The following is a 12,000-nucleotide window of genomic DNA, read 5'->3' as shown; positions in this document are numbered from 1 at the left end:
TGAATAATTTTTTAGATAGATTCTGTGAGTGCTATTATTGTAAAGTCTTCACAACCCACAGTGGAGTAAACACTACTGGCACTAACTTTAAATGGTCCCAGATTGTTAAAATGGTCAAGATTTTTTATCTGATTTTTATAGTTTGATTTGTTTCCTCTAGTGCATTCAGCTATTATGTTTTAATACCTTGGTGTATTTACTTATAGTAGAGTCTTTGCTCTTTATTGCTGTTTGCTTCTGTTCCACAATGGTCTTGAAAGAAGATAATCAAGTTTTTAGAGTTGTATATACTCTAAGAATCAATATGCCCTGGTTATCCTGTAAATAAAATGTTAGACTGTGTATTGGCTTTATAAAAATTATTTTGTCACTACTGCCCAACAACCAAGATAAAAAGATTGGGAATCATGCTTGAATTTCTTCTCCCTCACCCCGTGCTCATTATATATCATGTCTACCTTTGATGCAGTTCAGGAATCACCTGTCTTCACCCCACTTACCACTCTAATCCAACCACCAATTATCACTTCTGCTCTAACAAAATCTGTTGACCACCCATTCTATTTTTACCCCACCTTGGGAAGATTTTTAAGTGTCAAGGAACCGTTGGATCAGTCCTCCTGATTTACTTAGAACTCAGCCCAATTCAACACAAACTTCCAGGCCAGAAAGATGACAAAATGTTTGTTTGTTTGTTTTTGAAATTAACATAACCTTCCATATTTGTATTTTCTTTTCCTCTTCAGACAAGTTGCTAAGAGATCCTTGGCTTGGCAGGATTCCCTAAATTTTGCTGGGAAATCATGCCTTTATTTCACTGGCCACTCTTACCAAAAGCTATCAGCCACTCTCAGAAGTTCCATCACCATCACCACAAAAGGAAACTGGTCTACTTTTACTCATTATTGCAAGCTCCATAAGGTCCATTTTTATTTGTGAGAGAGAAGTAAAGCTTTGTAGGTTAAGTGCCAAGTTCAGGTTTTGCTTCTCTAATCTTTATGCAAGGATTGCCTCTTTGCTGATCAGACAACACACAGGACAGTTTTTTCACCTTTAAGAAGCCTACTAAGAATGTCCACATTAATCACGTCTATTGAACATAGTACTGGAAGTCCCAGCCACAGCAATCAGACAAGAAATAAAGGGCATCCAAAGCAGTAAATAGGAAGTCAAACTGTCACTGTTTGCCAATGGTATGACTGTATACCTAGAAAACCCTAAAGACTCATCCAAAAAGCTCTCACATCTAATAAATGAATTCAGTGACGTTTCAGGATACAAAATCAATATACACAAATCAGTAGCACTGCTATACACCAACAGCAACCGAGCTGAGAATCAAATCAAGAACTCAGTCACTTTTGCAACAGCTCTAAAAATAAATAAATAAATAACCTAGAAATACACTTAACCAAGGAGGTAAAATACCTCTACTAGGAAAACAAAACACTGCTGAAAAAAAAAAATCATAGGTGACACAGACAAATGGAAACACACCCCATGCTCATGGAAAGATAGAGTCAATATTGTGAAAATAACCATGCTGCCAAAAGCAGTCTACAGAGTAAATGTAATTCCCATTAAAATACCATCATCATTCTTCAAAGAATTAGAAAAAACAATCCTAAAATTCATATGAAACAAATAAACAAAAAAAGAGCCCGCATAACCGAAGCAGTACTAAGAAAAAAGAAAAAATCTGGAGGCATCTTTTTACCTGACTTCAATTACACTATAAGGCTTTAGTTACCAAAACAGCATGGTGCTAGCATAAAAATAGGCATGTAGACCAATGGAACAAAATAGAAAACCCAGAAATAAAGCCAATACTTAACAACCAAGTGATATTTGACAAAGCACACAAAAAAGTATAAAGTGGGAAAAGGACATGCTATTCAATAAATGGTGCTGGGGTAATTGGCAAGCCACATGTATAAGAATGAAACTAGATCTTCATCTCTCACCTTATACAAAAATCAACTCAAGATGGATCAAAGACTTAAATCTAAGACCTAAAACCATAGAAATTCCAGAAGATAATATTGTAAAAACTCTTTTGGCACTGGCTTAGGCAAAGAATTCATGACTAAGAACCCAAAAGCAAATGTAACAACAAAATAGATGAGACCTAATTAAACTAAAAAGCTCCTGCACAGCAAAAGAAATAATCTGCAGAGTAAACAGACAACCCAGAGTGGGAGAAAAATCCTTGCAAACTATGCATCCAACAAAGGACTAATATCCAAAATCTACAAGGAACTCAAACAAAATAGCAAGAAAAAAACTCCCATCAAAAAGTGGGCAAAGGACATGAATAGAAGGTTCTCAAAAGATTATACAAGTAGCCAAGAAACATATGAAAAAAGATGCTCAACATCACTAACTATCAGGGAAATGCAAATTAAAACCACAATGAGATATCACCTTACTCCTGCAACAATTACCATAATTAAAAATTCAAAATGTAATAGATGTTAGCGTGGATGTGGTGCAAAGAGACCACTTTTACACTGCTGATGGGAATGTAAACTCGTACAACCACTATGAAAAAACAGTATGGAGATTCCTTAAAGAACTAAAGGTAGAACTACCATTCGATCCAGTAATCCCACTACTGGATATCTACCCAAAGGAAAAGAAGTCATTATATGAAAAAGACACTTGAACATACATGTTTACAGCAGCACAATTCACAATTGCAGAGATATGGAACCAACCTAAGTGCCATCAACCAATGAGTGGATAAGGAAAATGTGATATATATATGTGTGTGTGTGTGTATATATACATATATGTGTGTGTGTGTGTGTGTGTGTATATATATCTATATCACCATGGAATAAAATGGAATGAAATAATGGCCTTTGCAGTAACTTCGATGGAGTTGGAGACTATTATTCTAAGTGAAGTAACTCAGGAATGGAAAACCAAATATCGTATGTTTTCATTTGTAAGTGGGAGCTAAGCTATGAGGACGCAAAGGCATGAGAATGATATACTGGACTTTGGAGACTTGTCGTGGAAGGGTTGGGGGGTGAGGGATAAAAGACTACATATTGGATACAATGTACACTGCTCAGGTGATGGGTGCACCAAAATCCCAGAAATTACCACTAAAATAACTTATCCATGTAACCAAAAAAAATCTCTCCCCCCAAAACTGTTAAAATACATTACAAAGGACAAAAGACTACAGTGTCACAAAAAGGAGCCTATTAATAAGAATATACTCAGAGAAAATCAGCGAAGATGAGAACATCAGAAAAAATACCATATACAGAAAATTTAGGTGAACCGCCTCAAGGTTGGAGAGAACTTCACATGGGGAAGTTCAGGCATGGATGAGGGGGATTAGATTTTATCCATGGGATATCCTAAGGGAGGAATGATTAAAATGGGTGAAGCTCACAGGACAAAGATGAAAACACAGTAAGACACAAATCCACCTGATTATACACAACAGAGTGGGCATGCCCTGAAGTAAAACATCAATCACAGAACTAGTTCAAGCAGCAATTAGATAAACCATGTGTTAGGTATGTTCTAAGGAGGGCTCAGGCACTGAGACTTTTAAGCTCTTTTATGATGAGACATTATATATTCAGGCAGTCTCAAGTTTTTTCATAATGTTGTGCTATGACCTGTGGATTTTTCCATCAGTAGAATAACACTATGATTTCCAAGTCCCTTTCAGCCAAAATTGTTTGGGTAATCCAAGTGATTTACAAAGTGCCTTGAGCTCCATGATGAAAGATGCTATATAAATAAAAAGGTAATTTTAGTCATAATAAATAATGGTAATGATGATAAATGCCAGTGTCACTAAGAAGAAGCTGGCCTTCCATTTGGGAACCCAAAGCAAGCAGCTATGAGCTGGAAATAATGTGTGTCCAGGCCAGGATGATACTCAGTGACTGAGATCACATTAACCTTTAAACCAGAGATCTGGATAAAGCCCCTGATTTGGAGGTGTAAGCATTTAAAATTGAAGAAACTACAATACTTAATCCCTGAGCTTGAATATTGCCTTGGGCTTCTGAGACCTTTTCCAGAATGGTCAACAGGGAGCATATTGTCTTCCTCTTCTAACAGAAGAGAAAACTGATTAGGGCAGGAGAAAAGCCAGAATTCCCAATGAACCTTATGACTCTAGATCCAGGGCTCTTTCCATTCTCTACTGGACCTCAGACAATTCCAGCGAAGGAAAGATTTCGGAAAAGAGCCAATTTGGATGAGAAAATGTCAAAATGGGATCATGTCCCTCAAGATGCCTTGCATAACTGTTTTTCATCCGTTTAGGCTGAGAAAGCTTGCTAGTCAAATCCTTGGCTGCTCAAGCAGGGAGGAGCCATTCACTGATGTCCCAGAGCTGTTCTCTGCCGTTAAAGGAGCACAGAGCAAGAGCCGGCTGAGTTCTGTTTGACCAGGAGCGAACACTGCTTTGGGGCCTTTCAAGCTTGAGAGCTCAGAAGGCTAATTGCTTTCCAAGGTCTGATCGAGTTTCTTAGTGAAGGACTTGGCCTCCCATTTTCCCATGTGCTTAAAGGCCAATCAGTCACCACAGAGAAAGAGAAGAAACCCTGCTCTCTGCCCAACATTCTCTGTCCTCAAATAATCACCATAAAAAAATTAAACAAAATGAAATCCGGCAACTGCTAAGCTGGGAGGAGCTCACCTGTGAAGAACACATAGGTGTCTTATCTGTGTGTGTGTGTGTGTGTGTGTGTATGTGTGTGTGTGTGTGTGTGTGTGTACTGAAATATTATTTTTATGATCTGTAGTTTTTATTTGCTTTCCTTTAGCATAGTTTAACATATTTCATCATTTGGAATTTATGCTTTTCATCTTTTTGTAATTTATCATCTTCATAGTTTTAACCTTTTTAATTTATCTATCTTTGGTGCTTATCTTTTGAAGCTAGTCTATTCTCGGCTGTTGAACACTTAAATTTTTTCTTAAAAAATGAATTATTTCATTTTTCTTACATCATTCTTATTTCAGTCATTTTCATTTTATCTCTTTGAAGTTTTTGGTTTTGTTTAGTATTTCTTTGTAATTCTCATTTTATCTCTTTCATTTAACAATTTTAATATTGCTATATTTTATAGTTGTCTAAATTCTTTTTTGCTTCTTTGATACTAATTTTTTTATTAAAAATACATTTTCCATTTGTAGGTTTTGAATTTTTTTCCTTCAATATTTTCAGTTTATCTTGTATTCTCTTTTTCTTATAGCATATAATGTCCATTCCTATAGTAAAAACAATCATCTATTACCATGGCAAGGGGCTTTATCGTTTGCCCACAAAGTTTGAAAGACGTCTTTGTGGATGTTAATCCTGTCACCCTCATGCACCACCTGTGTGACTTTGGGTGCCTCATCTGATGTCTGGGCCTCAGCTCACAAACTCTGAGAATGTGACCCATTTCGACGGAGCTCACCAGGCATGGAAACCATCTTTCCCATCATATATTTCGAAGAGTTCTGTAAGGGCTAGGTAAAGAGAAGAATGACCTCAACCTTCTATTTTTCAGCCAACATTTTATTTAGCTAGAGGGACACCATTATTATAACTGTATCCTATTATATCTGACTGAGAATAAAGATTTCTCTGTAGTAAATATTAGTAAGTAAATAAAAGCATTGGTCTTACTCTGAAGAAATCACAGTTTGAGCCCTGACTTTGTCATTAACCCACCATGTGATTCGGACAAATCATTTGATTACCTTGGACACCAGTTTCCTCCTTTTTAAAAGAAAAATGTTAAACTAGATTTTTCCTCTGCTATTAATTGCCTATGATTCTATAGCTTCCTATTTTTTTAACTTATTTATTTTGAAGAGACCAGTCTCACTGTGTTGCCCAGACTGGTCTTGTACTACTGGTCTCAAGCGATCCTCCTGCCTAGGTCTCAATTCTATACTTTTCTATTCGGAGAAACCATGAGACTGACATCAGTGTGTATGGAAAGTATGCTGTTATTTGTACCAGAAAACGGAAAACCAAGAGTTTATTCCTGGCAGAGTACCGAGGCCTCTCCAATCACGCCCACTTGGTGAAATGACAGTGTTACTATGGTAGCATAAATGCAGCTGGGCTGAGCCAGGTGCCTGACATACTTGCCGTTGATGACACCGTCTGGGTTGAGCATGGGTATGATCTTGAAGATGAAGTTTTCCCTCAAGAGCCTAGCCACAGGGTCACTGCTGACCAGGAACTCCAAGGTACCCTTCATCACCCAACTGGCATTGCTCTCTCCTGGATGAACTCGAGCGGTGATCACCTGATATGGACGATGTCCTGCAGAAAAAGGGACATAAGAAGATTAAGCCCAAATTTGCTTTCCATTTCCATCAAGATGGTCTCCAGGGGACCAGATTTTCACATGATTGGCATGAGGTTTTAAATAGATTGATTGTTTCTAACACATATCTGATCTACGTTTACCCATTTTCCATCTGCCTCTGTGGTCTGCAAGACTCAAGAAAGTATGAAGGTACAGCTCAAGGCTGTCATCAAAAATGTAACTACTTGGTGGTATGAAAAGAACCCAAGAAGCAGATTTTATCAAGATCACAAAAAAACAACTAACTCTCCAGAGTTCAATAGCATGATGCCAGATGTCACAGATCTGAGATTAAATATTATCTTCATCCCTCACCACCTCTGGGATCTCAGGCAAATGAATTAATTTCTTTGACACTGTCTCCTATCTATAAAATGGGGACATAATACTGACCTTATGTGGTTGTTATAAAACACAAAAAGATGTAAATATAAAGCACTCACTATATTGACTGCCATTCAGTACGTGTTAGCTATCTCCCTCCTCATTTGTAAAGTCGGTGGGTGGGATGATCCCTCTCATTCCTTAGCAGAAATAGAAATCAAGTAACAGAAGCAGTGTCTTTGGAACTCCATGATTGTAAGACACTGAACCCAATCCTTGAGAGAGATTTGACAGAAGAGTTAAATACGTGGAAGCTCAATCTTGGAGTCACAATGCTTGCTTCACTTTGCAAAGGGAGTCAGGAAAACATTCTCCACCCAGTTACAGGTAGTGTATTGACATGAACAGTCTTTATGGAGAATGCACTGATGAGGGAAAGATAGGTATGTCTTCCCTCCTTTGTTTATAGAAGATAACTGGAGTATTGTACTGCTGAAATGCATTCTAAAGCCATGTCTGGGCTCAGGTGAAAAATGTGTTTTGATTGATTTAGTGATGTCTGTCTTCCATATACTCAGGGAAGAAAGGGTAAGGTTGTAGCATCATCAAGAACTCACCATGTCTACTCTAACCCTTTGTTCAATTTTGTGGTTTTTTTATGACTAATTTTTCCTTTTGTATTCTCATCCAATTCCCATTGCTCCTAAACTTCCTCTAATGACAAGTACTAAGTATTTGCTAAATATAAATACACCAGCCACTGAACAACTTAAAAGTTAATAAGCTAGTAAATTATTTCCATATTATTCAAATCACTTTAAGTTCAAAGGTCTTTTATTTCCTTAAACAGTAACATTTTTATTAATTTATTTATAATTGACATACAATCATTAGACATATTTATGTTTATGGGATATAACGTGATGTTTCAGTGTATGTATACATTGTATAATGACCAAATCTGTATAATTACCATATTCATTATTTTAAATAGTTATCATTTCTTTGGAGTGATAATATTCAAAACATTCTTTTTTAGCTATCTTGAAATGTGCATTACATTATTATTTGCTCTAGTCATCCTATTGTGTAACAGAAAACCAGAATTTATTCTTCCTAACTGTAACTTTGTACACATTGACCATCTTCCCCTGTTTCTCCCTTGCCACTACCTGTGCCCAGCTCCTGGTAATCACTATTCTACTCATTATGGAGGTCCCTCAAAAAATTAAAAATAGAACTATCATATGATTCAGCAATACCACTACTGTGTATACATCCAAAGTAAATAAAATCAGCATTTTGAAAGATATCTGCACTCCCATGTTTATTGCAGGCACCTTGATCATGTTTACTGAATTTCTGTGTTATTCACAACAGACAAGATATGGACTCTACCTAAATGTCCAACTACAGATGAATATGTGTATGTGTGTGTGTGTATATATATATTTTATATATCATTGTATGTGTATGTGACTATATATGTGTGTGTGTATACATATATACATACATACACACACACACACACACACAGATAAAATGGAATACTATTCAACCATAAAACAAAATGAAATTCTGTCATTTTCAGCAACATGGATGAGCCTGGAGGACACTGTGTTAGGTGAAATAAGACACACACAGAAAGACAAACATGATATGATCTTACTCATATATAGAATCTAAAAAACAGTAGCCTTTTTGAGGATACAAACTGTGTCTCAAATTGTGCACAAAGAAAGAAAAAATCGAATATCTCTTGATAACAGAGCTAAAGAATAGGCAATGGAAGATATAAAGAAAACACCTTTAAGTTACTGAATTATGTTATTATCATCAACTAAGACCAAAAAAAAACTCAACACTATCTGTCTCTTCCATATTTCTGCTGACAGCCAATAATCCACTGAGGTCTAGATTTAAGGGGTGTAGATCAGTGCATTTTTACTGACTATGGTGAAAACAGGTCACTTCAGCTCCTTGTAGGTCACCTATACACTGGAGGTGACACTCAGCTATATTTTCCCTTAAGCAGATGTCTTGAGCATATTCCAAGAACTGCAGGAGCACTGGGTAGAAAAAGTTGAATAAATCATAGTCCTTGTTCTCTAAGAGTCCATAGCGTATGTCAGTAGTGACAAATATGAAAGAAAATAATTACAAGTGAGCTAATGGAGGTGTATACAAAACACCAAAATCGATATGACTGAGAGAGTTAAGGCCATTTCCAGAGATGTGATGGTATTCACACTGGGTCTTGCAGAATAAGTATTATTTACCAGCTGGAGACGGTGAGGAGGGTCTTCTGAACAAAGAAAGGGACATATGCCAAAACCAGTGGCGCAAAGGTCGGTGAATTAAAAAACGAAGACAAGTTACGTGTGACTTAAGCAAAGGGCTAGAGAAGGTGGAACATAAATTTTAAAAAGTAGGCTAGTATTAGACTGGTAAGATACTTTCTTATATATTTTGTTTAGGGATTTGGACTTCATCCTGTAGATCAGACACTCTCAACCATAGAGTCAGTGTCTCACTGATATCCTGTGATAAGTAACAGAGTATATTGCAGAGTCATCAGTTACCAATAAAAGTGCCAGTGTTTGCTTATGATATTACATACATGGCACAAACTGCCAGTCACCTGCCTTTCTCCCTTTCTTTCTTATTACCAGAGCCCTGATTTTTGAAGGGGAAGGAATTTGCCCATATTAAAATACTAGCTTCATGGATCCTTTTGTAGGTAGGAGTGGCCATATGACACAGTTGTGTTCAGTGAGATTTAAATGTTACTAGACTGTGAGTCTTTTTGGAAAACTAATTAAAGGGGACAGTTTCATCTGGTAAATGTCTACTTGGTTTTTGTGTCTTGTCCTTTGCCCTTCTTCTTCCTCCATTTTTGCACATAGATGTGATACCTTCAGATGAGAAAGCCAACTTGAGAATCAAAGTCACATGCTAAAGATGGCAACCATAAAAGTAGAGGGAGCCAGGGTTCCTACCAAATTCCTTAAGCAGCTATACCACATTTTCACCAGCTTCTTCATTACTTCCGGATATTTGAGAACAGTAAACCACTATTTGGTTAGGCCACTGTACTCAAGTTTTTGCTACACCCTGTCAAATTCAATGTAAGATCAGATTTAAAGTTATATATAACATGCATTCATGTGTGCTTTCTAGATTGTGGAGAAGAGAGTGATATAGTTGTAGGGAGAATGATATTTGACGTGTGTGTTTTAGAAAAGAACAATTGAGAACCACTATCTCAAGAAAAAGGGAGTTGATAAATTTTCATCTGAAGCAATATATGCCAAAGACTGCTTTATAAAATTAATTCTGAAATTATTGTAGATGACACGTTTACCCAATCAGAGACAGTACAGCATAGTGAATTAGAGAACAACTTTAGGAGCCATATTTCCAGGGTTCAAATTCCAGCCTCACCATTTTTAACATGAGATGAGTTATGTAAGTTTCTGAAAAAACTGAGCAATGGATTTGTCTTACTTTTTCCGGGCTTCCATAGCAGAATACCATAGACTAGGTGGCTTATAAACAACAGAAATTTCTTTTTCACAGTTCTGGAGGCCGAGAAATCCATGGTTAAGGTGCCAGCAAATTCTGTGTCTGGTGAGGGTCCGCCTTCTGTTTCTTAGATGACCTTCTTTTTACTGTGTCTTCACATGTGGAAGGGACAACTGAATTCCCTCAAGACTCTTTTCTTAAAGTACTAATCCCATTTATGAGGGCACTACCCTCATGACCTAATCAACTTCCAAAGGCTTCACCTTCTAACACCATCACTTTGGGAATTAGGATTTCAACAAAGAAATTTTGGGAGGACATACATATTCAGTCCATAGCAGATTAGGTGTTCTGTACATAGCACTAATGACTCACTAACTGAAACTTTCTAAAAAAAATGTTGGAAAGAAGGAGATGTACAGTTAGCTAGCTGGGCACAACTGAAATTAACTGGAGGTCAACTTTCCTACTATATCATTCGCTCACAGTTGCTTTTGCTTTTTCCAAAGCAAGCTGTGTTGGCATGCCAACAAAAAGCTTGTTTTGAAATAAAGAGGCTTGATGAATTTGTACCCAATCAGTATCCTATTTTCAGTTCTATAACTCCATATCACTCTCTTTGTGATTTTTGAACTATGTTCATTTGCAGCATATTGGACAACAATTGTAAGTGCTTTCAGCCCAGCAAGAAGAAATAAAAAATTGCTTAAGCTCTTGTAAATTTTTTACACTAACAAAACACTTCCATTGTCTGGGCCAGTTGGCTTCCATTGCCTGATATACCCAGTACAACGCAGTACATTAATCAATAAACCAAATGCAAGCTCTAACAGAGAGCCATCAACAATGTGTTTCTTTCCATTGGAGAGTCAAGTTGATAATCTGCTGTATTGTAATACACCATAAGATCTTGCAGGCTGTTCTAGTATCCTGAAGAAGCAAATGGGGAAAACGATGGATTCTCATGAAGACATAAGCAGTATTTTAGCCAGTTCTAGTTGGCTTTCCTCTCTTCCCCTCTGTGATTTAAGACAATTTTGCAGTCATGTTGGTAAGTTAAACTTACAAGACCATTCAGTTGTAGCAGAAAATGGTACTCCAGAGAACTCATAATGGCCGACAGCCATAAATAGTATGCATCACACATACCATGTGATTTTTTCTTGCAATTGACAATCTCAGTCTTAGTAACTCATGTATCCTTAGTGTCAGGCAAAAAGTGCCAGATATTTGCATTTTTTTCCTGCAATTAATAAAATATGTTTCAGAGCCCACCATAGTCTATGGGGGAGTCATGGTTTGGACAGATTTTAATTCTTAAAGCTACATATTGAATTTATAGTGGTAATGACATCTGTAAAGAGAGATTAGGAACAAGTAGGGGATTGAATAATGCCTAAGAGATATCCGGCCTTTAGGCCAATGAAAAGTTGAGTAAAAGTTGAAGACAAGTATGATGATAAACATGTGTACCCAACTATATAAACATCCATTCATTTATTTCTTCTTTCTTTCAACAATGTATATTAAGCTCCTACTGGCACTCTGCAGGGTTCTGTAGATTACAAGATAAATAACGGTTTTTTTGCCCTCAGGAAGCTAGTAACAGTCTGGTAGGAAAGACAGGCACACAGATAATTACAATCCAATGTGATCAGGGACATTCATCAGGATATTTTCAAACACAGTGGAATAATCATTGTGACATCATTTACACTAACGCAAACAACTGCAAATGACTTAAAAACACATTCATAGGAAAGTAGTTCAGGAAACAATATGCAAAACAGACTGCTATGCAGCC

General features: G+C 36.9%; 1 protein-coding gene across 3 annotated transcripts in view; it reads right to left on the bottom strand.

Moving 5' to 3' along the window:
• Window positions 1-12,000, bottom strand: part of AGBL1 (AGBL carboxypeptidase 1) — a 947,782-nt gene that overhangs the window by 607,630 nt on the left and 328,152 nt on the right. For all 3 annotated transcript variants that reach the window (XM_065548375.1, XM_015453343.4, XM_015453344.4), the window contains exon 18: window positions 6,121-6,301. In XM_065548375.1, the coding sequence (XP_065404447.1) occupies window positions 6,121-6,301 (181 nt within the window). The remainder of the gene's footprint in view (window positions 1-6,120; window positions 6,302-12,000) is intronic.

The sequence above is a fragment of the Macaca fascicularis genome, chromosome 7 (assembly GCF_037993035.2).
Source record: "Macaca fascicularis isolate 582-1 chromosome 7, T2T-MFA8v1.1".
Lineage (NCBI taxonomy): Eukaryota > Metazoa > Chordata > Mammalia > Primates > Cercopithecidae > Macaca > Macaca fascicularis.
This window is presented reverse-complemented; position numbering and strand designations above follow the sequence as displayed.